Raw genomic sequence first — 27,649 nt, 5'->3', positions numbered from 1 at the left:
CAAAGCAGAGTCCTGAGTAGGGGTCCAGGAGCATCCAGGTCAAGGTCCATCAACGGGCAGCTGAGCAGACACAGCACCTGAGCTCTGCTTCCCTTTGTATTTTTCATGCAGATTGCAGGCATTGGCCCTCACCTGTTCCAAGCCCAATCCGGCTGAGGAATCACACCCTCCTCCCAGAGCTAGTGAGCCCCACCTGGCCAGCTAGGGAGCTGGGCTGTGGGCCTTTGGCTGCCTCAGCCTTCTGGAGCACATTGCCCGCTGCTCCCTACACCTCGGAGCCCACCATGTTTGTGGAGACAGGGGCCTCTTTGGCTCTGGGGATGGGTCCTGCTGCTCTGGATCCTGCGCATTGACCTCCATGCCCTCGCCATCCCGTCTCCCTGCGAGTACTTCCTTCCCCATCCCCTGCTTGCCCCGGTGTGTCCACATTCTGGCTACACCCCTTGCTGGGATCTTCCTCCTCCTCCTCCTCCCCATCCTCCTGTCAGTTCATGACATACAACAGGAAATTCACTCTGCTCCACCGGACTCCCATCACTTGTATCTGACTGCTGGGTGAGCTTCTGGGTTCTTAAGGAAAACAAACTAGATTCTGCCAGCCGTAGAGCGCAGGTGGGCAGACAGGCTTGTGTGCTGTACTTAGCTTTTTACTACAACCCCCCAGATCCATCAATCATAGCCTCATGCAAAAGGGGAACTAAAGAATTCTGAGCCCAGAAATGAACTGAGCTCCTAGTCGTTCCACACAAAAATCCACTCCTGGTTATTCAGAGTTTCCTCCATTTCAGCAAAATAATTATGGCAGGTTAGGGTAGAGAATCGTTTTGCTGTTGCTACTATGAACCATGAGGAGACTAAATGCCTTGCCAATCTACTACAGAACACCCAGAGATCTACCCGTTGCGTCCTGAGCTGGTAGAGGATTTGTGGGCATGTTCTACTCTAGAGCATCCTCTTGGTCTCTTGGGTCCCACTTTTGTCTCCTGCCGAAATAACCACTTGCCAGTGTCTCTGGCCCTCCTGAGACAATCTTAGGCTGGTGTCAACTGGGGAATTTGTCCTGTGGTACCAACCTGACCTTGGAACACTCTCCTCAAGGTTCCCTTTCTGAGGAGCTTCAGATGTCAAGCCAAGACCATTTTACTTGTCCAGGCTATTAATGATCGTCTTTCACAGCCGGTTGAGGTCTTGTGTGTATTTTTATCGTCGTTTAACTGCTGCCTTTTTCTTATTGTTTTGTGGTCTGGATTCCTTTTTTGGGATGGGAGGATGTCATTTAAATAATTCATGGTTAAAACAAAAATAACGTGTGTTTCTGCAAGCCACCTAGAGAATCTTTAATTGTGTGGTGGGATGATATAGGAGTGTGTGTGTAGTATGATCTGAGAACATGGTCCAGAAAACACACACACACACACCCCTTCAACTTATTATTGCCTGGGTAGGGATGGGGGAAGATGCCATCTTTTAGGGAAGCTTCTCCAAGCATACTGACAAAGAGCTATACCCAACTCAGTTTTACCCAACAGCAGTCATTGAACTCAATGGACCTATGTCTGTCATGTCCATTCAATTTAGCGTGTCGGCTCTGGGTGCGACTAGCATTAGATGCAGCCAAGGGGGGCAAGGAGGAGCCTCACATGACAGGCTCCTCATGGTGGGCAGCCTTCCCATGCATTGTCCAGAACACCTGAAGGAAAAAACGACAACAGAGAAGCCGAGCTGAACTCCCTAGGTGTCAGGAATGATGGAGAAGGCACTAATGCAGGGCTATGAAGTCATCAAGCCTTGGGAGGCATTGCTCCTACAGCAGCATCATTCAGGACCCCCTCGGCCATGAAGCTCCCTAGGTGATCTTGGGCCAATCTATCTCAAAGGATTCTTGCGAGGATAAAATAGAAGGGGCGGCGGCACAGGGACTAGGCATGCTGTTTAAGCTTCCTGCAAGTGAGATGGGTTGTACGTGTCATAAAAAAATAAGCATAGAATCAGAAGGGGACCCAAGGGTCATTTAGTCCAGCCCTCTGTAAAGCTACCCGCAGCTGTCCTTAAGTGGGCTCAAACCACCAACCTTCTGGTTAACAGCCAGACACATTGACCCATTGCACCTCCTCAATGGAACAACAGTTTTTGTTATCCTTCGCCAGGATCTATTGGAATTGAGCGTGAACATAACCGCCCCACCCCACAACCTCATGTTAACCACGAAAGCAGATTTTCTTCAGCCCTCCTGCTATGGCTGCTGCAAGGGATCGCCTGCTTTCCGGACCTCTGCAACTCCCCAATGCCACAAAGAATCAGGCCCAGCCTGGCCCTTTGTGACTTATGCTCCTACAACATGGATCACTCAAGCTCCCTAGTGACAAGAGGTGGAGGAGACACTGTAGAAGATCACACACTTTAAAAACACTCCCCGTATACACACAGAAAGATTCCGATCCACGGTCTTTATTCCGCTCCCTAATAAATAAGCCCCAGCACCTCTGTGGAACCTTGAACACAAAGGATCGTTAACACTGAACACAGCTACAAAACGGGGGGGGGAGCCCCCTCGCCACAACCTTGGTGAGGGGGAAAGAAGGGAGAAAAGGGGTCAGAAACCTGGGCCTTCCAAGGTTTTGAGTCAGGAGTGGAGAACATAGGGCTGGCAGACACACACCCCTCCCCAGGAGGGGGTGGATTTCAAGATGAGAAACCCCCTCAGGCAGTATTTGAAGGGCACCTGGGGCCCTGACTGGCAGTGCAACCTCATTTTAAAGTGACAGTACAGCTAGGCCTTGGCAAAGCCCATTTGTTGCCTGGGAGACGGGCCTAGGAGGAATCGGGCAAAGGAGTCCTGGAGTCTAGGAGCATGGTGCTGCCCACATGGGAGTAAAAAAATAAACATAAAACCCAGGAGCCCCGACTCTGTGGCCACTGTGCTGCACTCATTCAGATTGCTCTCCTCTCAAAAAAAAACAACAAAGAAAAGCTGAGTTTGGCATTTTCGTTGCGGCAAATAACGGATTAGGGCAGCTGGCGCAGCAGAAACCTCCCAAGGCCAGAAAGCTTTCGGCGTAGACTGGGGTACTCCTGGGCTCTCTGCCCACCCCCACCCTAGTGATGGAAATCCAAAAGTGGGATTACTGGTGGGTTTGACCCAGCTGCTTCCCCAGGTGCCTTTGGCTCCCTTGCCTGGGCGTGCTCTTAAGTCAGGGATGGGGAACCTGTGGCCCACCAGATATTGTTGGACTCCAATTCCCATCTGCCCCAGCCACCATGACCAGCAGTCAGAGATGATGGGTGCTGTAGTCCGTCAACCTCTGGAGGGCCATCCCTGCTCTAGGTTAACTCTCACATGGGCAAGGGGCACAGAATCCCCTCACGGGTCTCAGAAGCTCTCCAACTTCTGTAAATCAGATTTCTGGCCGCATAATGTTCAGGGCCATGCCTACCCTTTCCCCCTTCTGTCAGAGGTAATGTTGTCGAGAAGATCCCTTTAATAAAACAATCGGGCTCGCCAAAGGATGGAAACAGGAGGAGAGGGAGCAAGGAAGGATTCAATACGGACTCTTGGTTTCCCATCTCTCAACCACTTGTGTGTGTGTGAGAGAGAAGGAAATCACAGATCGATTGCCCTCAACATGGAGGAAGAAAGCGGGTCCTTGCTGTCCCAGCTGTTAGGTGAAATCTCAACACAAGAGATATAGGCACCGCCATCTGCCCTCTAAAGTTCCCAGTCACACACACTCCGAACAACAGCCGGAAAGAAAGTAAAGAAAGGATGCTGGAGCAGCAGAAGTCAAAAGCTCTCTGGGGTCCTGTGAGGAATATAAATAGCACTTAAAGGGGGAGGGGATAAAATGAAGTCACTGCAGAGACCCTCAGAGAGAAAAAGAGAAAAGGAAGATGCTCCGGGAGAAACATCCCGAAGCAGGAAAGTGGTGGTGGTTGAATCCATCCCTGCGAGTGGCACTCTTGAGGCTAAGGTCCAGCTGTTGGTCTGGCGAGGAGTAGAATGTCCTCCCCTCGGACGCACACCGGCCACGGGAGGTGGGTGCCACCGATCCAGCAGCAGTTTCTGAGCAACATCCTTGGGAGAGAGGGAGCGCTGGGGGTTTCACTCCGGCTCCAAGGGGGGCTCAGCCACCGTGATGCCCTGGTGCAGCTTCTCAAGGGAGATTTTCATCTGGAGGGAAGAGGACAGCGTTAGCCCTCCCTGGAGGCAGTCGAGGAAGGAGCAGTCGTCATTAGCAATGAGGCCCAGGAGTGGTTTTATTCTCAGAGCCTGTGGTAGCCGCAGGGTCTCTTTCCCAAACCCCATCTGTTGTGGTGCAAACAACAGCTTCAAAGAGAGGGATTACAACGGGGAAAATGGCTTTGCGGACGGCAAAGTTTAGGAAACCAACTCTGTCTCAGCACCATGATTCGAATCCTCCCCCCTTCACCTCGCATCTCCTTAAGGCTGAAGGGGGAAGAGAAACACAAAGAAACTCCGGGGTTTGTGAAGATTGAGAAAAGAAAGCCCAGCACAAATATTCCTGCCTTTGCGCTGAAAAGGACTCAGTCCTTTGTGCATCCCAATGCAATCATTTGCAAAGGATTTGTGTTTTTCAAATGCTCCAAGCATGCAGAAAACACCACTGCCGGAGATTCCCCTGCTGACTCCAGGGCAGGAGAAAGGGAGCTGGCAGCCCAGATCCATCTGCCATCCAAAGAAATGAATAGGACTAGATACCCCCCAACACCCTCCGTGGAAAAATGGTGCTATTGCCATTAACTTCCACTGGGTAGGGCTGCCTCGGATCAAACTTTGGGATGTAACATCACTGAAGCAGTCAAATGCAACATTTCCTGTTTGGCCAGTGGACACATGGGAATGTTGCTCCAGCCAAGAGGACCTCCTGTTGCACCCGGTCTGGAGCATCCTCCCCCTGTGTGTGACCAGGTAGATGGGCGTGACCCTAGCAGACCTACCTTCCCTTTTTCGCCTTCTCACCATTTTGCCTTTTGCTGTCTGCTGGCTCTCAGCCAACAGTGCATGGGCTCATCCCTCACAGAGGATTAACCCACACTTTTCTCTGTAACTGTAACTACAAGATAAAGGCTGCCTTCAGGACCATACTGTGAACTGAACGTAAGTAAACCTTATCATTACTTTTAAAGGAAGACTGTTGTGTCATTGTTGTTTTTAAGAGGAAAACTAAAAGGGATTTACCAGGAACAATCCAATGTGGACAAGCCAGACTGGATTGTGTAACTCAAATGATTCTCACGAATCCATCAACTAGCTTCCTGCAATGTAGAAGGGAATGTGCTCTGCTACTAGCTCGCTAGCGTGAGTGAGGAAGGATAAAATTTAATCAATATATCCTCCCCTACTATCCACAACATTCCCACACAAAGAAGGGTGTTCACATTAGCTCCCCATTAGCGCCCTCGTGACACCCCAAGCTGCAAACCTCACCTCATCTAGAAGCTCCACAGAGGCCTTGAGGATCTGCTTCCACTTCTGAACCTCCACACTGTGAAACCGCTTCTGCAGCTCCAGGATCTCGGCCCATTCAGATGCTGTCTGTGGTAGCTTTCTACCAGGGAGGAAAGAGAGAGCGTACTCTTAGCTGCGATCAACAGGGAAATGTCTTCAAAGCCCCCCTCATCTCCATGCCTTATGAGCTCCTCCATAGTGCTATTGCTCCTACCCCAGACCAGTTCCACAAGGCCTCTGTATTCTTAAATGCAGCCCACTTTCCCCTCTCCCCTCCCTTCTAACTGAATGTTGCCAACGCATTTAATTTTAACAAACAACGGGGCCCGAATCCGTCATTTCGGATCATGAAGGTAAAACAGAAAAAGGTCACGTTCTCCCACTTCTCTCCTGGTTCCTTACCCGCTGGAGAGTGCATAGGCCTGCCATGATTCAAAGGTCCGGGCTGTGTGCTCCAGAGACCAGAGCCTGTAGAACAGCATCATGTTCAGGATAACCAAGACCACAAGGCTGGAGAGAGAAAGAGAGAAATGGCTTGGAAGAAGAAGAGACCACTTGGGCCAAGCTCTTGCCGAAGCAGCGAACCTGTGCCTGCTTCGAACCACTTCAGCCTCTACATTTAAAAGACAAAGTAGAAATTTATAATGTCAAAGAGAAGCATTATCAGCCAGCTTCTCCCTGACATGCTACTCTTCTGCATGAAGGGGATCTATCTACTTGTCTATATAACATACATATTCAACTATGGGCTTATCCACTTCCTCTTGTCCCACTGTCCCCCGTCCGCCCCAGGGAAAACAGCTCTTTAGCGCTCAATCGAAGCAAAAATGATGTTTGCTCTGATTTAGCACTAAAGGGTGGATTTCCCCTTGGAAAGGAGTGGGCCATGAGGAAAACCGCTCAGACCCATGCCCAGAAAGTGTGAGTCAAGCAGGGCAAGTGGAAGTGTGGATGAGCCCCTGTGTTTTACTCAAGAGTGGACCACTGAAATCAATGGACCCAGCCTAGTCATGTTCATTGATTATGATGGGTCTATTCTGAGAAGGTCTAGCAACAGAAACAGCTCGGTGGGCGGTATCCAACAAAGCAGTTCCGCGAGTGCAAGGTCTTCTGGCTGCACAGTGGAACTTCCTATTGCCCTCCCCTCCAGGAGCATGCCCTAAATCTATTCTCAAGTTTCCCCCCAATCCTCCAGAGCATATCTGGGGAAGATGCAGGGGGTGCAAGAGAGGAAGTTCTGTTGTGCAAATAGAAATCCTTGAGCTATCCTTGTTAGATACCGTTAGAGGCAGTCGACAAAGTGCCCTCCAGATGTCATCAGTCCCATCCAGCCTGGTTAATGTTCAGCGGTGATGGGCGTTAGAATATCCTGGCGGGTGCGGACCATGTTAGCATTCGGCCAGGTGACACGCATACTCTCAAAACAGGTTTTCCACTTCGCCCAGAGGTTTTCTAGGCCATAGAAAACACCCCTGTCCTGTGGGTCCCCCTGTCTAGTTATTATTGACTTACAAGGTGTTAGGAGCAAGGGGAAAGAAAGTCTTGCTCCTTGTACCGTGTTTCTCATATTATAAGTCATGTCTTATATATTTTTTTACTCAAGAAAATAAGCCTATGGCTTATTTTCGGGGGCGTCTTATTTTTTGCCGAGCCCCGACTGAGCGGGAGCTGGCAAAGGCAGCAGCCCGCCGCCGGCTTGGAGCTCGAGCCGGCAAAGGCAGCAGCGGCGCTTTGCCGAGCTCCACCGAATCGGGTGAGAATTGCGTTCGTACCCCTGCCTTGCAGCCTCCGACCCTTCACCCAGGGCGTTCACACGTGCATCCCCACCCCCAACCCGCGTCCTCGTCTACCGGTACCTGAAAGCTGCGCACGCGGCATTCCAGCACAAAGCCGCCAGCCAGCGTCGGAAGAGGAGAAGGAGGTGCCACCGAGAAACCCAGAAAGGGGAGGCGCAGCGGGAAGGAGGAGGAGACCGGCGGGGAGGGATCCGGAAAGTTGCGAGCGACTTCCTGCTCCCCCCCCAACGGAGCGAAAACCAGCAAAGGCAGCAGCCCGTCGCCGGCTTGGAGCTCAGCAAAGCGCCGCTGCTGCCTTTGCCGGCTCGAGCTCCAAGCCGGCGGCGGGCTGCTGCCTTTGCCAGCTCCCGCTCAGTCGGGGCTCGGCAAAGCGCGCACTGCTGCCCTTGCTGGGTCCCGCTGGGTCGGGACTTGGCGCGGCGTGCCCTGCCATACCGTACCAGCATGTCTTATTTTCGGGGTATGCCTTATATTTCGCCAGGTCTGGAAAATCCTGCCATGCCTTATTTTTTAGGGATGCCTTAAAATATGAGAAACACGGTATCAGGCCAGGCTATTTGTCCATCTGGCCTAAAATTGTCTGTGGACTGGCAAGGTCTCAAGCAGAGACTTTTCACATCGCCTGCTTCTTTTTGCTTGCAATAGCACAGGCAGAACCTGGGAACTTCACTGAGCATGTGTTTTGTAAAGCACATGTGCTCTGCCATAGAACTATAGCTCTTCTCCGTGTGTTTTAACTTTCTGGAGCTATCCATGCATGTACCAGGCGCTTCCGGCTCGACCGCGGAGCTATGGCCCCTCCCCAGCTCCTTTAGCCATTTTGCAAAGAAGAGGACCTGAGTTCAGGCCCTGCAATATTGCTAAGTTACATTTGGCTCTAAGAACACACAACCCTTTACAGCTTCCCCGCTCAGAGCATTAAAAATACAAGGCATGAGTGCCTATTAGCGTATGCTACGCCGAGTGGATGATGCCGGCATCTGACATCTCTCTTTGGGAAATCAATAGCATGTAGCTCATTAGAGCACAGTATTTAAAGAAAGTAAATGCAGGGATTCAACACAGATGCTGGTGAGGGTGGTTGAGACAGGGCATGGGTCTGCGCCATTTAGCTTAAGTGGTAGCAAGCATTCTCCCCCTCTCCCCCTTGTTAGGAACACAGCCTGATGCGATAAGAGACAATAGTCTGTGATGATCCCTCCAGGTTAGTTTTTAAGTGATCAAGTGGAGGCTGCAGCGGTAATATCGAAAACGTACAGACCAGTTGCAAATGCAGTATATGAACTCTGCCTGAGCTGAAGGACAGCAATAGACAACAAGACTTGATCCCTGTGTAATCCATGATTTTGCACATTTTTTTATATTGGATGCAAAATTCAGCATGCCAGTAGTTTTCTTTCTCTTTTTCTTGCTTTCTTTTGCATTCTCTTTGTTCGATTTTATTTCTTTTGCGTTATCTCTCACTTTCTTACTTTCTCTCTTGCATTCTCTTTCGCATTCTTTCACACTATTTTCTTTCTCTTTTGCTTTCTCTTTCACATTTGCTTGCATTATCGCCTTCTCTCTTTCGCATTTTTCTCTTTCAGATTTCTTTCTTTTGCATTCTCTCTTTCACATCCTTTTTCTTTCGCAGTCTCTCTTTTCTTTCTCCCTCTTTCACATTCTTTTCCCCTCACATTTTCACTTGTTCTCTCTCTCTCTGAAAATCCCTGGCTCACAGATTAAGCTTTGAGCATGTGAAGGCAGAGATGGGTCAGAAGCCACAAGGAAGAGAGAAGAGACGGGCGAAGCAGGCCACGCAGCCGTTAGGGGACACAACTTTGGGGTGTCATGAAGCACTTTGTTCCTTGCCATAACTGCCAGGCGCAGGCAAAGATAAGGAAGCAGTATGCAAATTCATATAACGTAGCCAGGGTAAAGAACTCAGGCTATCCGTCTATGGATCATTATTTTCCTTTTGCTTTGCTTTTAATTCAGATAAAAACCCTGAGTACAAGACAACCAGTAAGGGGGAAAGGGCAAGCAGGGGAGGGTGCAGGGAGAAAGTGGAGGACAAAAGGAGTGGAGGAAGGAATGCACAGACGAGTGGAGGATGACAAACAGGCTCAGGGACAGGGAGCCAGAGGAGATGGTTGTGGCAGCAGGGAGGAGGGTGGCAAAGAGCATAAGCGGGGAGGTGGTGGGATGTTATCTGTCAGCATCCAAGGCAAGGGATGGTGTTTGTGAGTCAACAGCAGGGTCAGTGCAGGATGGGGTTCAGGTTAGGGGCAAGGTCCAAAGGGGGCCCAAGGCAGAAGCACAGTTGGGGGAGTGAGACTGGCATACGATACCTCACACAGATCCTGTGCGGAGGCAGAGGTGGAAGAAGGAAAGAAAGAGACGTGTGACGCTTTGCTCGTGCTTCCGGCCCGGGGGAAAAACCAAAACAAGCAGGGGATCCTATCCTGAGTCTCTCTCTCTCTCTCTCTCCCCTCTCCCAAATGCTCACCATTACTATTAAACAAGCAAGGCTGCTGACCCTGCTCTTGTGTCTTTCTCACGGCAGAACAACACACAGAAATGGAAGGGAGGGCGAGGTTAAAGAGACGCAGGAAGCTGACTGCTACCAGGAGAAGATCATGTGTCGATCTCTCATCCAGTACTGGCTGCTCATAAGAGGCTGCCACTCTCTGGGGTCTCAGGCACAGTGTCTTCCAGGGGCCAATCTGCATGCAAAGTGTGTGCTCCGCCCCTAAACCAAGGCCCCTCCCCTTACCCAGCACAAAGAGAGAAAGTGGTGAGCGAAAACCTTTGCTTCATACACTTCGAGACATTGGGCTGGATGTGCACGATGCAATAAACATGGCAACCGTGGGTTGTGGGCTGGTGCTGACCTTTAAAGCCCTAAATGGCCTCGGCCCAGTATACCTCAAGGAGCATCTCCATCCCCATTGTTCAGCCCAGACATTGAGGTCCAGCTCCGAGGGCCTTCTCAGTAGTGGTGCCCTCCCATCAGATTTCAAACATCAAAAGCTACACAACTTTCTGAAGGCATCTGAAGGCAGCCCTGTATCAGGAAGTTTTAAATGTTTGATGTTTTACTGTGGCTTTATAATTTGTTGGGAGCTGCTGGGGCAACCCAGTCATATGGGCGGCATGCTGCTACTACTATTATTACAGTGGAACCTTGGTTTTCGAGCGCCTCGGAAGCCGAATGTTTTGGTTTTCAAATGCTGAAAACCCAGAAATGAATGCTTCCGTTTTCGAACGCGCCTCGGAAGTTGAACGGCTTCCAAGACATATTTCTCCATTTTCTCCATTGAGCTTGCAGCCAGCCCTTTGCGCCTCAGTTGTCGAACGTTTCAGAAGTCGAACGGTCCTCTGGAATGGATTACGTTTGACAGCCAAGGTTCCACTGTAATATTGTTATTGTTATTATTATTATTATTACTACTACTACTACTACTAATTCCTATGCTTGTCCTACTCAAGAACAGGTTGTGCTCTTACTTTGCCTCCCAATCCAGCTCACGTCTACACTGCACATTTAAAGCACTCTTATGCCACATCAGCGGTCATGACTCCCCCCCCCCACCAGCTTCCTAGCTGGTTGAGAGTGCTGGGAATCATAGCCTTGCAAGGGGTTTCCTAATAGCTCTCAGCACACTTAAACTACAGTTCCCAGGACCTTGCGGGGTCAAGACTATTAAAATGGTGCTAGGGCATTTTCAGGTATGGTGCGCGGGTGCCTTGCTAGGAGATGAGCCCCATTGAACAGTGGGACTCACCTCTGAGTAAACCTGCCTGGGGCAGCGCCAGCTCCTAAGAGGCTCTAGACCCAGCCCCAACCCCCCTCTCCCCATTTCCCAAGCCAGCAGCTGCCTTACACCAAGCTGATGATGAGAATCACGGTGGAGACGGTCTGGCCTTGCCCTTGTTCCGACAGCTGCTCCGAGAGCCGAGAGGTCAGGCTGCCTGCAGGGGAGATGAAGGCCCGCAGGTCAAGGGCTATTGCAAGCATCAGGCCCTGCGGATCCAGGGAGACAGCCCAGTGTGGAAGGGGAGGGGACAGGCTGGACCCTGGCCTGCTGCCTTCCATGCGAGGGGGGCCTACCTGAGGGACGGATGGTGCGGGCTGCCCCCTCACCGTCAGGCAACGTGGGGAGCGGGGGCTCGACGTGGGGGGCTCTCCAGCTCAGGGTACGCTTCCGGCGGCGTAGGCCGGACAGGAGCCCCCGCGGCTCCTTGCCATGGCAGCTCTCTTCCAGCAGGGCCTTCTCTGCCTGCACCAGCGCCAGCTCTGCAACAGAGGGAGTGGGAGGGGAGGCTGAAAGCTCCATAGCAGTCTCCCAGGGGAGGCTGGTCCTGCCCTGCCCTGCCAACCTCTGTCAGCCCTCTGCCAATACTCCACCTGCCTGCCTTTTTAACTACAGGGCCTTCTCGGTAGTGGCGCCTGCCCTGCGGAACACCTTCCCATCAGATGTCAAGGAGATAAATAGCTATACGACTTTTAGAAGACATCTGAAGGCAGCCTTCTATAGGGACATTTTAACCGTCGGATGTTTGTTTTCATATCTGTTGGAAACTACCCAGAGTGGCTGGGACAACCCAGTCAGGTGGACAGGGTGTAACAACAACAACAACAACAACCAGCCCTGGGCCCTGGCTGTCAGCTCCCTTCTCCTTAGTCTCAGTTTTGCCTTTGTAGGATTCAGCAAGGAGGATAGGCACAAAACTAGCATTAGCTATCTCTGCCCGTCATTGACTCTGGCGCCACCTACTGTTGGGCTCCCTGCCTCCCACCCTACCAGTCCCAATGAGCACCAGCTACCACTGCTTTCTCCTCCAGAGCATGAATACCCCCCACATGTCCACAGATAAAGCAGCCCAGCCCCAGGGCCACTGAAACCACAGGGCGCTATGATCCTCCACATGGGACAAAGCAGGGGGCAATCCCATCCCCTGAGGCCCCTGGCGGCACTGCTCTGTGCTCAGGTTTCTGGAGTGCAGCTCTGCCCTTTTGCTTCCCATACCCAAGTGCTGAAAGTATTCTTCTACGCCGCTCCAGGCGTTTTTCTCAATGAGCGTTTTCACCAGGTTCCATGGCTGCTTCCGGTACCGGATCTCAGAGGAGACTCTGCGAAAAAAGGAAATAAACGCTTCTGATGAAGCGGCCTGTGGCCTGTGAAAGCTCACTCCACAGACTCTATGGAAGTATTCAAGCAGAGGCTAGACAGCCATCTGCCGGGAATGCTGTTATTATATTCTTAGTTGGACTGAACAGGGGGGTTAGACTACTCTGAGGTTCCCTCCAACTCTGTGACTGTATGGTGCCATGATAAACGCTCCTATGGCAGGGATGGGAAACCTGTAGCTCTTCAAGTGTTGCCCCGCCAGCCTCAGCTGGCATGATCAAAGTACAGTGGTACCTTGGTTCTCAAACTTAATCTGTTCCAGAAGTCCATTCCAAAACCAAGGCATGCTTTCCCATAGAAAGTAATGCAAAATGGATTAATGCTTTCCAGACATTTAAAAACAACCCCTAAAACAGCAATTTAATATGATTTTTACTATCTAACAAGACCATTTCTGGGTTAGGGTAAGGGTTAATTTTAGGACTGGGTTAGTGTTAGGCTGATCAGAAGGTCGGCGGTTTGAATCCCTGCAACGGGGTGAGCTCCCATTGCTCGGTCCCAGCTCCTGCCCACCTAGCAGTTTGAAAGCACACCAAAGTGCAAGTAGATAAATAGGGACCGCTCCGGCGGGAAGGTAAACGGCGTTTTCGTGCACTGCTCTGGTTCGCCAGAAGCAGCTTTGTCATGCTGGCCACATGACCCGGAAGCTGTCTGCGGACAAATGCTGGCTCCCTTGGCCTATAGAGCGAGATGAGCGCCGCAACCCCAGAGTTGGACACGACTGGACCTGATGGTCAGGGGCCCCTTTACCTTAGTGTTAGGATAAGGATTGGAATTAGGGTTAGGGTCGGTGTTGTTTTATGTTTTCTCGTGGTTTTGATTCATTTGCGTTTGGTTTACTTTTTTCAATTTGTTGTGTTGCTGCTTCCTCGTGAGTTGCAAGTTTGTTGGCTTTGTGGTTTTCTGGATAGTTTCAGTTTCAATTCTGAATGCCAAATGGGGAGCACAAAGCCTCCGCTCCCCAGCTGAGAGATCCCTGCCCCGCTCCTGCTTGCGCGGGGAGTAGGAGCTGGATCAGGGCTGCTCACCTAGAGAGGTGCAGGCTCCCTCACACTTTTCCACTGAGGGTTGCGTGGCCGCGTTCACCTCAATAGAGAAGTTCAAAGGAGCATCGCGTGGCAATGCGGAGACAGCCTGACAGCTGCCTCAGCAGCTGTTTAGGGGCTCTCAAATGCAGCTGCTGGGCTGCCTCCACCTTTGCCACCCCAGCAACTATTCCGCCTGGCTGCCTTCAGGTGGTGCAGGAGCTCTGGTGCTGAGGTGGGGGCTCCTTTAAACTTCTCCCCTCAAGGGAGGGGACCAGCCGTGAACCCCTCAATGGAAAGTGTGGAGGATCCTGCACCTCCCCGGCTGAGCAGCCTCGATTCAGCTCCTACTCCCATGCAAGCAGGAGCAGGGGCACTCAAAACGGAAGTGTGGCACTGAAAAAGGAAGTGTAACACTCAAAATGAACAGTTTGGATTCCGAAAAAAAGTTCGCAAACCCGAACACCTACTTCTGGGTTTGTAGCGTTTGAATTCCAAGTTGTTCGTGAACTAAGCTGCTCAAAAACTGAGGTACCACTGTACTGTTTTCGGGGGGCAGGTAGGAGGGGAGGACTCTCTGGTCCTGAATGGGGTAACTGTGTCCCTGAAGGACCAGGTACACAGCCTGGGAGTCATTTTGGACTCAGAGCTGTCCATGGAGGTGCAGGTCAATTCTGCGTCCAGGGCGGCTGTCTCCCAGCTCCATCTGGTACACCGGCTGAGACCCTACCTGCCCGCAGACTGTCTCGCCAGAGTGGTGCATGCTCTAGTTATCTCCCGCTTGGACTGCTGCAATGTGCTCTATGTGGGGCTACCGTTGAAGGTGACCAGGAAACTAAAATTAATCCAGAATGCAGCAGCTAGACTGGTGACTGGGAGTGGCCTGAAAGACACCGGTCCTGAAAGACCTACATTGGCTCCCAGTATGTTTCCGAGCACAATTCAATGTGTTGGTGCTGACCTTTAAAGCCCTAAACAGCCTCGGCCTAATATACCTGATGGAGCATCTCCACCCCCATCCTTCAGCCCAGACACTGAGGTCTAGCTCCGAGGGCCTTCTGGCGGTTCCCTCACTGCAAGAAGTGAGGTTACAGGGAACCAGGCACAGGGCCTTCTCGGTAGTGGCGCCCGCCCTGTGGAACGCTCTCCCACCAGATGTCAAGGAAATAAAAAACTATCTGACTTTTAGAAGACATCTGAAAGCAGTCCTGTTTAGGGAAGTTTTTAATGTTTGATGTTTTATCGTGTTTTTAATACAGTGGTGCCTCACTTAACGAATGCCCTGCTTAACTAAATTTCCGCTTAACGAAAGGATTTTTCGAGCGGAGGTTGCCTCGCTAGACGAATTCGTTTTATGAAAAATCCGTCTAGTGAATCACGGTTTCCCATAGGAATGCATTGAAATTCAATTAATGCGTTCCCATGGGCAAAAAAAATTTCAAAAAAAATTCAATGCATTCCTATGGGATTCGCTAGACGCATTTTTCGTTATAAGAAAAGACCCGTGGAACGAATTAAATTCGTCTAGCAAGGCACCACTGTATTCTGTTGGGAGCTGCCCAGAGTGGCTGGGGAAACTCAGCCAGATGGGCCGGGTATAAATATATAAATATATAAATATATTATTATTACCACTACTACTACTATTATTATTATTATTATTATTATTATTATTGGTTGGGGATGTTGAGAGCTGACCTGGAGGACCACAGGTTTCCCACCCCTGTTTTATGGTGCTATGGGATTCTCGCTGGTTTTGCCTCGAGAGATAAACTGGGTCAACATGCCAGGAGGAGAGGAAACCAGGCCTGAAGCTGTGGGGACAAGGGGGAGGAACCAGTACCTGAGTCGGGCCTTGCTCTTGGCCACGGCAGTAATACAGTATCGATGCGCTGTGTAGAAGTAGTCCTGGTACGGGATCCCCTGTGTGATCACTTCCGAGTCAACAACACAGCCCCCGCTTTTGGAGCTGGTACGGAACAGAGTCTGGCCGTCGAGCGAGAAAGGGGAGAAGAGAGACCTGTGAGTTCCACAGCCATGTGCACATTTTACAGAAGGGCAGTCACCTTAACTTGCTTGCAGCAAACTTAGCAAAGTTTTGTGGCACTTTCAAAGCTTAAAAAAATTATTACAGCATAATATTCCATGGACTAATGCGCATACACATATACATCTATATCTATATATCTCAACACCCACAGCATACATTTAAAGCACATTAACATGCATAAAGCACATGGTTTCCCCCAAATAATCCTGGGTATTGTAGTTTGTTAAGGATGCTGGGATTTGTAGCTCTGTGAGGGGTAAACTACAGTTCCCAGGGTTCTTTGGCGGAAGCAATGTGCTTGAAATGTATGCTGCCGATGTGACTATATGTAGGTTTAGATGCATACATATTGTGCTACAAGGGGGGTAGTAAGCAGTGACAGCACAGGAAATTAAACTGAAGAGGTACAGAGAGTGACGATTCAGAACTATGCAAGGTAAGCCCGGTGACCCTTTACGACAGCAGCAACAGGTGGTAAAACAATGAACTTGGCAAAGAGAGTTAACCGAAATCTGTAGTGAGAAGGAAGGCCGTTCTCTCTATTCAGAACCAAATGCACCAAGGAGAACTGATCAATGAACTGTGGGCAGGGCCAGCCAACCCATGAGGCAAGCAAGGTGAGGCAACCACGGCAGGCGGCAGGATCCTCAGAGGCAGCAGATCCAAGGAGTGCATCACCCGCTGCGGCTGCTGTGGCAACAACCGTTGTTGCCTCTACAGCAGCCTTTTGGCAAACGGGAGGCATTGGTGGTGCCCTCCCACCCTTGTTCCAGGCGTGGATCTTTATTCCTCCCTTATTCCTGATGTACATCTTCACTCGCCCCTTCTTTCCTGGCCAGGAGGTGGGGACGCCATTTTGTGGTTTGCCTCGGGTGTCAAAATGCCTTGGGCCGGCCCTGACTGTGGAGACAAGCACAGGGCGCAAATCGCCCTGCGCAAAGATCACCACGAACCTGACTTCAGAAATGACAATATTTCTACAGCCAGCAGGGGAACATTTCAGTTTATCTGGACAGTCTGCTGCTGACCTTGACTTAGCCACACTCAAGTCAAATAATTTGAAAGGGAAGCTCTGGTGCAAAACTGCTGAGCTACAATTCATCAAGGAGTCCGACTCTTCATTTTGGTCTGAATAGAGGCAATGGCTTTCTTTCCGATATAGATTAACTCAGATTGCCAAATGGGATTGTTTTATCACCCATCATCTCTGGTGCAAAGGGTAACCTTGTTTATCTTGAATTTCACTATCTGTACTTTTTGCATTTTACTTCCCTCGGTACAGAATCGCAACTTATGCCTGGGATCGGTTCCGAGGGTTATGTGTACGGTCATCCCCTCCCTTATGCGTGACTGGACCGTGCGCATGTGCAGTGTCAGGAAAGAATTAAATAATTCAATTTAAACCCAGAAATGGTGGGAGAGAGCTGGAGTGTCCTCGTGAGGAGACCCTCCCTGGAGCCTGAAGGAGACGGCAGTGAAGGCGGAGAAAGCCTTGAAGAGACCGGAGGCGCAGTGGGGCTTTGTTTATGCTGCTCAGCCTAGCCGCCTAGCAGCTGAGGTGTGAGGTAGCGCAACAGCCGCAGCCACTTTTCTGTGCATCCTCATGCCTCCTGCTGGCCCCAGAGCTTCAATTCTGGTTGTGGATATTTTTGGATACAGTATTTTTAGTACAAAGAGAGCAGCAGAGAGGGCGTTTAAAGGGTGCTTAGGGGGTGCCCCCAATTTTACGTGATTTCACTTATGCGCACGGGGCCCTGGAACATAACCCCCGTGCTAAGTGGAGGGACACCTGTGTATGTGAAAATCGTTCACAGACAAAGAAAACCTTTAGAGCTGATGTGTGGATAGCCAGTCAGCCTTCTATAAGTTGGCAGGTCAGGAAGTAATTTCTGCTTGGAACGTCCTTTGGCCGGAGGCACGCTGGCTCTCGGAAGTGGTGAGGATCCTCTTGTGAGATCTCATGGGAAGTCAGAGTAGCCACACCATGCCTAAAAGCCACCGTGCTGCTCGCACGGCACACTGGGGGAGGGGGGGGACCTTGCTAGAGAGGAAAGGTGAGGAGCTTAAAAGCTCTTTTTGCATGTCCCTACCAGAGAAGAATGGCAGATCAAGTTGATGGATTGTGCCGAAAATTGCTAAAATGACTGGAAGAATCAGAAATCAGAAACACCCAAATTTTAATATGGGGAAAATTTAGAACTTATCTTAAAGGGCATTGTAAACAGTTAAAATCATTAGGAGGATTGGAATATCACTTGGAGTTTAATGGTGAACTTTGAATACAATGGGGAGGTAAAAGATTTGGATTTTTATAAAAGATGCAGGAGGAATAGAAACCACAAAGGGGAGGGGGGAAGTCCAAGAGATTCCTCGGAATCTTGTTTTTATGTTGTATGTTGGATATGTGACTATAAAACTTTAATCTGGAAAACCAAATAAATAAATTAAAAATAAAAAAGCTCTTTTTGCGCCAGGTAACTCCAAGTGGAAAGGGACACGGGTGGCGCTGTGGGTTAAACCACAGAGCCTAGGGCTTGCCAATCAGAAGGTCGGTGGTTCAAATCCCCACAACAGGGTGAGCTCCCGTTGCTCGGGCCCAGCTCCTGCCAACCTAGCAGTTGGAAAGCACGTCAAAGTGAAAGTAGACAAATAGGTACCGCTACAGCAGGAAGCTAAACGGCGTTTCCGTGTGCTGCTCTGGTTCGCCAGAAGCGGCTTTGTCATGCTGGCCACATGACCTGGAAGCTGTACACCGGCTCCCTCGGCCAATAACGCTAGATGAGTGCTGCAACCCCAGAGTCGGTCACAACTGGACCAAATGGTCAGGGGTCCCTTTACCTTTACCTCCAAGTGGCACGAAAAAAATTTTTGAGCTCTCGGTCTTCCTTCCTTCCAAGGCAAGGCCCACTTGGTGTGCTCTCTGGCTATTACAAGATCTTGCAGGAAATTTCCAGAAGCCAAGCAGGCCTTGCCCGGGACTTCAGACATTTCCCCTCAACCAGACTGCCTTCAACCACGTATGGTTGAAATCATGCAAGTCAAATGCACATAATGTGTAGGTTCACTGTACTTACTATCCCCACCCCCCACCCCGCTCTTTATTTAGTCAACGGATCTGTGGAAGCAATTGCTGAAAGGCTTTCTGAAATCCAGTCAGCTCGGTATAAAAAGCGCACGCTTCCCTCCCAGTCTTCTTTTTTTTTAAAGAAGAAGAAGCAGCTTTTGCACACCCACACCTGAGTTTCCACTACAGCTGCAGCCTTGGGGCCCAAAGGGTTGGTGATGGGGATCGTGTAGGAGATCACGCGGCTTTGGTGGCACTTGTTGTCGCCGGTCCACGAAGTCAGCGCCACGTCTGCGGGAGAAAAGGGGACATATCAGGAGGAGGAATTCCTTGGTTATTGTGCTTTTTAAAAAACGGAGTGGGTAGGTGGGGGAAAACAGTATGCGAAAGTTTTAAGATCAATATACAAATCATGCAGTTCTAAGTTTTTTAAGAATTGTTGCTGCCTGCCCTGTAGGTCCTGAAAGACCTACATTGGCTCCCAGTACGTTTCTGAGCACAATTCAAAATGTAGGTGCTGATATTTAAAGCCCTAAACAGCCTTGGCCCAGTATACCTGAAGGAGTGTCTCCACCCCCATCATTCACTGAGGTCCAGCTCCAAGGGCCTTCTGGCTGTTCCTTCACTGTGAGAAGTTACAGGGAACCAGGCAGAGGGCCTTCTCGGTAGTGGCGCCCGCCCTGTGGAACGCCCTCCCATCAGATGTCAAGGAAATAAACAACTACCTGACTTTTAGAAGACATCTGAAGGCAGCCCTGTTTAGGGAAGTTTTTAATGTCTGGTGTTTTATTGTGCTTTTAATTCTGTTGGGAGCCGCCCAGAGTGACTGGGGAAACCCGGCCAGATGGGCAGGGTATAATTATTATTATTATTATTATTATTATTATTATTATTATTTATTAATTATTCTCAGGACATGGAAGTGGCTCCCAAGGATTCCATTTGGGAACTTTTCCCAGCACTATCTAAGGATGCTGAGGATTGATCCAGAGACCTTCTGTGTGCAAAACAGAGGCTCTGTCACGGAGCTGCGGCCCTCCCTTCTGTAAATTGGGATTGGGGCGAAAAGACAGTGTTGCAAAATGGATTTGGGTCTAAGCGATGCAGAATGACAGAAATTGGCAGCATCCTTTGTTTTGCAGCTTGAAACATCCGCCCAAACCCTGCTCCTGAACAACAAGGGAGGATGTAGCTTTGGAGGCGTCCCCGGGTCCTCCTTACCTGTGAACTTGCGCTGGTCCAAGAAGCCGTGTATGAACTGGGAGTCGCTGAAGAGCATCTGCTGCAGCCTTTCAGCTCCAACATGATAAACAGTGTTGATGAGCAACCGCCCCGGCAGGTCTGAAAAGAAAGCGTCCACCTCGGCTTGAGGGGGAGAAAAGAGTTCAATAACAACAATAATAATAACAACAACAATAATAATTTATTTATACCCTGCCCATCTGGCTGGGTTTCCCCAGCCAGTCTGGGCAGCTCCCAACACCATCATCATCATCATTATCATCATACAATAAAACATCAGCCATTAAAAACTTCCCTAAACAGGGCTGCCTTCAGATGTCTTCTAAAACTCAAGATAGTTGTTTATTTCCTTGACACCTGATGGAAGGGCATTCCACCACTACTGAGAAGGCCCTCTGCCTGGTTGAAGCATAGCAGGGGCACCACTAGGTGCTTAGAAGAGTAAGGGCACGGGGCCAATAACAAAAATTTGCATATTATCTGGTTACGACAATTCACACACACACGGATGCACACCCCACCCCATTTAACAGTTAGAGAGTGCGGGGGGGGGGCTGCCCTCACCTTCATCTTGCGTCGAGGAGGAGGAATTGCTCATGTCCGTGGGGAGCTCCTCGCTGGGGAGTGGGTCCCCCTCCAGGGGGGACATTGGCGGCCCTTGTGGCAAATCGTCCCTGGGAGGTTCTGTTGCTGAGGTCACTGTGTGGCTGGAAGAAGCATCCACTTGGCTGTCAGTGTTCTCATCTGGGTCCTCTGCCAGCTGGAAGGAAGTGGATGGGCACAGTTAGCGACACACCTGAGGAGTTTGCTCTCTTTGAGTGGGCAAAAGATTCTCCAAATGTTCTCCGGACATGGGAATATTGGGTGAGTATTTGGCACTGGGCTTCAACACCTAACATCTTTGGGGGGGGAGGGGAGAGACAGCAGCTGATGCCTGGTGGTATTTTGACAGCTTGCATGCAATAGAAGTCAGGATGACATTCAATGGAATTTAGTAAAGCTAAATTTTTGTATAGCTGCAAATCTAACGCAGATCATGGAATCCTACATTCTTTGGGAACCTATCCATCCTTATGTACCCAAAATGGGACTATCTATGCAGAGATATCAGGGGTTGGGGGACACAGGTAAAAGAGGAATGAGCTTGCTCAGTGCTGTAGAACAGCGACTGATGCTGGAGAGTGTGAAAACGGAAAACCAAGGAGGAGTGGAAATGGAATGGAGTACCTTGGAAAAGGGCATGGCTGGCTAGCTTAAATCTAATAGTTCCGATTCCCTACCTCTAATAAAAACTCATGTATCTCCTGTGGAATCCTGACAATCATTTTTCTGTTTCTGTTTTGTTTGTTTTTAAATATTTATCATGACTGCTAACAAGTTTTATTGCAGCACCTGATAAAATGGACTCTAGCCCATGACACAATAAATCTGTTGTCTTTAAGGTGCCACAAAGTTTTTTATGGCGTTTGTTATGACAGACTAACAAAGCTACCTCGTTTGGAAACTTTAGGTGGCACGTGAGCCGTTTTTCTTACAGGCTCAGAGCATATCTAAACTACAAGCACATCACTCTTAAACCAATCTTAGCCTCACGGCTTCATGCTAAAGAATCCCAGGAACTCTAGTTAGCAAGAGCGCTGGCCATTCTCGAGACAAGATCCCTAATTCAGTTTCCTTTTAAGGGGAGGGAATGTGTTCTGAAGTAGTTCAATAGCCTGTCATTTTCCTGAAATGTCTCACGTTATCGGAAAGTAAAATCATAAAACTATTTTAGCAGGAAGTGTTTAGGTATGTCAACTTCGTTTTGAGGGCTCCCTCTGGATGTTATTCTTGGACATTTCCCAGCTCTGTAGGGCTTGACTAAACAACAATTACAGTTACAGAGAGAGAGTCTTTTTGGCCGTGAAAAAAGCAATCTCGCAAAACTGGACTTCTAAAAATACTCCAGATCTTGAAACATTTATCTGTTTTGGCAGCAAGCAGGGAAGGAATGGTTTTATTACATGAGATAAAATCCCTTGATCTGATTTAATTTGCACTTATTTCCTGGACATGTTTTATTTTAATTAGTGGGGAAACTTTCCATGGTCCTCCACTTGCTTCTTCCTACACCTTTACTTGTATTTCAAGCTTCCTCGAGGAACCATTCCTTTGTTGCTTGGGCTACAGCAGAACCCTTGCATGTTGCAGAGCATTCTGGGGGAAGATTCCAGAATGTTCTCTGCTGCTCCAGAGACCAATAGATGGGAAACACAGAGAGGCAGATTTTGGCAAAAAGCTACGAGGAGAGATGTTCAAATGGTGACTCATACAGACTTCAAAAGCCCCTATATCTGAACCCCGCCATCCTTACCGAGGTGGTCCCATCACTACTGCTGGCCAGCGAGTTGATGCTCTGACTGGCGTCCCTTTTGTCCAGGAGGGGGCTGGTGTCCAGCTTGAGGTCTGTGCTGCAGCGGGAAGTCAAGTCGCTCAGGTCAATGACATCCCCAGTCTCTTTGGGGCTTCTGTTGGAAAGAAGAGCCAGGGAAATGTAGAGACAAGGAGGAGGAAGGGTTCAAAAAGAAGCCCTGGACGAGAAAGGCTGGCCTAAAAAAGGGGTCAGAATGCACAAGGGCCCCCACCCATATCCACAATCAACTTAATGGCAAGTTCAGCCATTGGGTGGGGCTGACTCAGCATTCCTGAGCCCGGGTTCGCCAACTTTTTGGGGCCTATGGGCACATTTGCAAACTGGAGGAACTGTTGGGAACACCACACACAAACACAGACTGCAACCTATTCTACTGGAGGGTGTTGCAGTCCAGCAAAGCCCGGAGGGCCACAGATTCCTGGCCTCTGCATTAATGGTGTGTGAATGCTCTCTCTCTCTCTTTTGCCCACACATTTTCTTGGGGGAGAGGGAAGAGACTTTCTCTTACAAGTGAGAATGTGGGCAATGCTCGGACCACACCTTGATTCAAATTTGGTAGGGCCTCTTGGAAGGGGGATGAGACAAAACCGCTGCACAAGCACCCCCAGGTAAGTGGCTTGGAGCAAACAGAACTAAGAGAAGGATCCTCGCCTGAGATGAAGAGATGCTGCCAATCTGTGCAGCCAGCACTGGGCTAGGTGCACCCATTAGCCTTATTCAGTAGAATGTAACCTTGTATTTTATCCAATCTCCCCTCGCATCCTTATAGTTACACTGCAGTCAGGGGGTGGGTGGGCTTATGGTGTCTGCAGGGCACTGTACACTCACCCCAAACCGTTGATCTCATCGATGGGAGAGACGTAATCATCATCCTCACTGGTGAGGCCGAGTTCAGAGCCATAGCATTGGTGGACAATGTGCCAGAGCTCTTGAGGGGACAACGTCTGGGAGGAGAGCACAGCATTAGAAAATAGAAAAAGCACTGCAGTTGAAGAGCTCAGATGAACAGGGCAAAATCAGTCCAGGCTTATCTGTTTAGTCCTGACACACCTACATGCAACACATACCCCCCCTTACAGTCTAGAACCCAACATTAAACACCTGGTTCCTATTTTCGGAAACTGGGCAGAGGCTTCACACACAGAGAGACAGAGACATACCCCCCCCCCAAAAAATTGGCAAAATCTGGAACTCCAGTGCTGAAATATAGCAAGGACTGAGCTTCAAGCTGCTGTATCCTAGGTTGCTTCTGCAGGAGCAATGGGTCCATTCTTACCTTATCCAGGAGCGTGTTCTGCCAGAGGCGGAAGATCAGCATGAAGCAGCGGTCACGGGCCCCGAATGAGGTGAAGAAATGCTGGGAACGGCAAGTGAAAAGAGAGCCTGGGATCAGTGCCCCTGGATCAGTGGGATCAAGGTGAGCATTCATAGCTTCTACCTACAGGTTGTGTGCATGCTGTCATTGCACAGCAGGGCTGAGGAACCTGCAGTCATTCAGATCTTGTTGGGCACAAACTCTCAACATATGTGGCCACTGACCATGCTGGCTGGCACTGCTGGGAGCCCCCGACATGGGGAACCCAGTATCAGGGACTGATAAAAGTGCAGAAAGCAAGTGTTGGAATCATCACCTATCAACCTCAAAGTTCCGCTTTCCTTGGATTTTCCTTTGCAATATTGTTTGCCATGCAACATTGGGGGGGGGGTAAGTCAACGTGGTACCATTTGATCAGACAGGTTATAGGAGTCCATAAACCTGCCAAAATGGCCCACCAGGGATTGGGGATCTCAGGTTCTGGCCAGCCAGCTCATGTCTTTGTCTCATCTCAATGTCCCTCATTATCAAAGTTCGCCCTCTTTCTAGCCACACTTGTGCTCTGGACTAATTGCCTGCAATGACTACATCCTCCTAGCTGTCTATCAACAGTTGCTAAGGACAGTTCGAATCCTGAGATCCACAGTGCATGAATTGAACGTGACTGTGGGAGCAGGAGCGCCTACCCTTCTTTTAACTTCCTGCAGAAGGTGGTGGAATTTCCTGCCTTGGAGGTTTTTAAGCAGAGGTTGAATGACCATCTGTCAGAGTTGCTTTAGTAGAGATTGCTACATTGCAGGGGGTTGGACCAGATGATCCTTGGGGGGGGGGGGTCCCTTCCAACTCTACGATTCTATGATTCTACTGTTAAGTACAACAAAAGCAATTAAATGCTATTAAGGGGCAACTAGCCCACATGAACTGTTCCAGAGGCACACCCAATTCTTGCAGGCACCAAGAGTCACCCAATGTTCTTTTCCCTTTTTCTTTTGCGGGGCATTGCCCCTCTGGCTGAGATAACATATCAGAAGCATGGGACATAGGAGATGCCTAGGAAAATAAAAGGCCGCACTCTGCAGAGATTAATCAATCTCTGCAGAGCACAGCCTGTGCAGACACAGGTAAAACTTTAGCTGAAGGGTGGGGTGAGGAGGACGGGAACTGTTGGGTCAGGGTGCAAACCAGCAACTGTGGGCTGGAGGTGAGGCCTAGGGCAAAGCTTACTCATGCATCTTTGCCCCAGGCTGTGAGCTTGTTTTGAACAGGAGGAGGCAACAAGGCTCATCTCTCACATCCTGTGCCCTTGCACTTCTATGTTTGCTGGGGCACAAAGGTTAGCAGGAAGCGGAACACACAGATGTGATTAGGATTATATCCAGTGCCATGAGATTCACACTGAGAACAAAAGTCCAAGCCCTTAGGGAGGCAGGTTGGAGGAGGAGGAGGAGGAGGAGGAGGAGGAGGAGGAGGAGGAGGAAGAGGAAGAGGAAGCCAAGGGCAGGGCACTTCCTAATAGCTCCCCTTCACAGCTCCAGACACCAGGTTTTCCTCATGCACATGTGCACTCATGCACAACTTCAAAATGGCCATTAGAAACTCAGTAATGTTGGGAAGGACACTGTGACCGGAGCTGTGCAAAGCAAGCCACAACTATCACACAGGGAGCAGAATATCAGCTGGCACAGGGGTGAGGCACTTTCCACCTTACCGGGTGGGAACACAGCTCAGTGCGAAAGTGCAGCCTTTGGATACAGAAGGTCCCTGGCATCTTCAGAAATAGCAGGATATTATTGGATTGGCTGGCCAGATCCTTCTCTCTCTCCCTGCACCCCATGGACAAACATTGACAGGTGGATAGTGCTACCACAATGTTCACCATCTGATGTCATGGTGATGCCGAGCCACTGACAGGTGGGTGGCCCCACCCACCGGTCAAAGTTGACCTGCAGGGTGGGTGGGTGGAGATAGAGGTCTTATTTAAGTTTTGCATGCTGCATACCGCCTCACTGTATTTTGGTGAAAGCGTGGCCTGTGACTATTTAAACAAATAATATAACAGCGTGTCATAACATTTACAAAGCAATACTGAAGATCTACAAACAGTTGCAACCCAATAAATCTGTATTCGGTGATCCTAGAGAACTGCATTATTGGCTTAAGAATTTTAGAAATTATTATTGTCTGCTAAATGTCTACACTGCCCTTCGTCTGAAGATCACTAGAAATGCCCAGCTCAATCACACCAAGGCCCACCTAACCTAGAATTATTTGCAAGAATCCCAGCTGGTTCACCAGACTTCACCACTGGTCCTTTCCCGTTGGCCACTGTTGGAGACTCAAAAGATCTTTGGCATGATCCAGCAGGTGCCTCCTTTTATGTGGCTCACCTTCTCTGTCTCTGTGCAGATCTGAATCGCGTTGGGGATCAGCTTGGCCGTCTTCTCCTTCCTGATGCATTTCACCTCCTTCAGCTGGATGGAGATCTGTTGTGGACGAGCGACACAACAGGGATCAGCGGCAGCGGGGGGGGGGAGGCAAAGCGGCTTGCCTACGTACCTGACCCCTCTCTCCCCAGGCTACCTTGCTAAGGCACTCACCGTGGTCTCCCATCGGAAGATGTTGCTGTAGAAGCAGATCCAGTTCTCCGATAGGTAAAGCCGCCCTTGAAGCAAGATGTCACGCTGCAACGCACAGGAGTAATCTGAGGAGAGGGGAGACGTCAGCTGCTGAGAGCAAGTGTTTGGGTGCAAGGCAGAGTCGGGGGGGGATTGGGGGAAAAGCAGCAGGCTTTTGGAGACCAATCCTGTTGATGAGGGGGGTGAAGGCCACAGCTGCTGGGCACCGACCCAAGGCTGATCTGTTTTTATTTTTTATTTGCTTTTCTGTTACAATTCAGCATTAATACATAAACTGTTGCATTCAAAAAGAAATAAGGGTACGTCTTTTCATACACTTCCCTTGCCCTCTTTCCATGGTTTCCTATCTATTCCCCACATATCCACGTATTCTTGATCTTCTCGATTTTCTCTCTCCCCCTCTCTTTATCTCATGATATAACTGAGTTATTCTCACCCTGCTAGGTTAATTATCTTGCTATAATGGTTTTTCATATAGTCTAACATCCAATCCTCCTTGAGCCTTTTATCATCTCCATTTCTTATTCTGTTAGTCATACCAGCTAATTCGTTTTCGTTTTTTTAATTGTTTTTATTTTCTTTTATCTATGTCATTTTAAATTGTGATTGATATCAATGCTGTTTTCTTAGTTTTAGATTTTATGATTTATGTGGAATTTGTTTTCCATTTGGTTGTGTACTTTCTGATGTGTTTTATTTATTGCTTATGACTTTTGTTATGTTGGTAATTATGTAAATCTTGTCATGTTGTAAGCCGCCTTGAGCATTGTTTTAACTATGGAAAGGCGGCATACAAATAAGATGATGATGATGATGATGATGATGTGATAATTCCGCGTATCCTGGCAGTTTACGCTGCCACTCATCTTTTGCTGCTCTGTTTTTATTTCATTTTCCAAAATGAATATATTGCTCAGCCTTACTGTTCTCTTTTGGGGTGGGTTGCAATCACATAAAGACACAGCAGCACAGTGACTAAAGCTACAGTAACAAAGCAGATGCAAAGCTTGATTAAAAACAGCCCACGTCTCTAAAAAGTCTAGGCGAAGAAAAAAAGCTGGTGTCTAAACAATAACAAAGAAGGCATTGCCTCATTTCAAAGGGAGCTCCCCATGTGAGGCTCAGCAGCCAAAAACGCTCTCTCTGTGGTCACTCCCCTGCCTCACATCTGACGTTGGCGCACCCAGAGGAGCACATGGGCAGGTGACCTCCATTTGCCGGCAGGTTGATATGGGAGCAGTCAGTCCTTTTATTCTAGAGACAGGACATCAGAATGGTTGCACGTGACTAAACAGGACACTTCAAAACCAGAGGCTTTAACTGATTTAATAGTTGTTCCATTGTTCTGTGGATGCAGAACAATAGTTTTGTGAAGGACTCTCTAACCTAGGAGTGGGGAACTTTCTTTCTGCCAAGGGCCACATTTCCTCAGGGGTAATGTGCTGGGGGCCATGTGCTGGCAGTGGT

General features: G+C 49.4%; 1 protein-coding gene across 4 annotated transcripts in view; it reads right to left on the bottom strand.

The window, feature by feature from the left end:
• Window positions 1-2,432: 2,432 nt before the first annotated feature.
• GRAMD1A (GRAM domain containing 1A) overlaps window positions 2,433-27,649 on the bottom strand; it is a 49,477-nt gene continuing 24,260 nt past the window's right edge. For all 4 annotated transcript variants that reach the window (XM_035117731.2, XM_035117730.2, XM_035117732.2 and 1 more), the window contains 15 exons: window positions 26,144-26,247; window positions 25,934-26,029; window positions 23,508-23,588; window positions 23,060-23,175; window positions 22,172-22,325; window positions 20,383-20,578; window positions 19,798-19,941; window positions 18,749-18,867; window positions 15,306-15,448; window positions 12,276-12,379; window positions 11,357-11,542; window positions 11,130-11,217; window positions 5,870-5,977; window positions 5,447-5,567; window positions 2,433-4,168 (listed from right to left, as the gene is read on the bottom strand). In XM_035117731.2, the coding sequence (XP_034973622.2) occupies window positions 4,100-4,168; window positions 5,447-5,567; window positions 5,870-5,977; window positions 11,130-11,217; window positions 11,357-11,542; window positions 12,276-12,379; window positions 15,306-15,448; window positions 18,749-18,867; window positions 19,798-19,941; window positions 20,383-20,578; window positions 22,172-22,325; window positions 23,060-23,175; window positions 23,508-23,588; window positions 25,934-26,029; window positions 26,144-26,247 (1,829 nt within the window). In that variant the 3' untranslated portion in view covers window positions 2,433-4,099. The remainder of the gene's footprint in view (window positions 4,169-5,446; window positions 5,568-5,869; window positions 5,978-11,129; window positions 11,218-11,356; window positions 11,543-12,275; window positions 12,380-15,305; window positions 15,449-18,748; window positions 18,868-19,797; window positions 19,942-20,382; window positions 20,579-22,171; window positions 22,326-23,059; window positions 23,176-23,507; window positions 23,589-25,933; window positions 26,030-26,143; window positions 26,248-27,649) is intronic.

The sequence above is a fragment of the Zootoca vivipara genome, chromosome 6 (genome assembly GCF_963506605.1).
Source record: "Zootoca vivipara chromosome 6, rZooViv1.1, whole genome shotgun sequence".
NCBI lineage: Eukaryota > Metazoa > Chordata > Lepidosauria > Squamata > Lacertidae > Zootoca > Zootoca vivipara.
The sequence above is the reverse complement of the archived record's forward strand: the minus strand, read 5'-3'. Positions and strand labels throughout refer to the sequence as shown.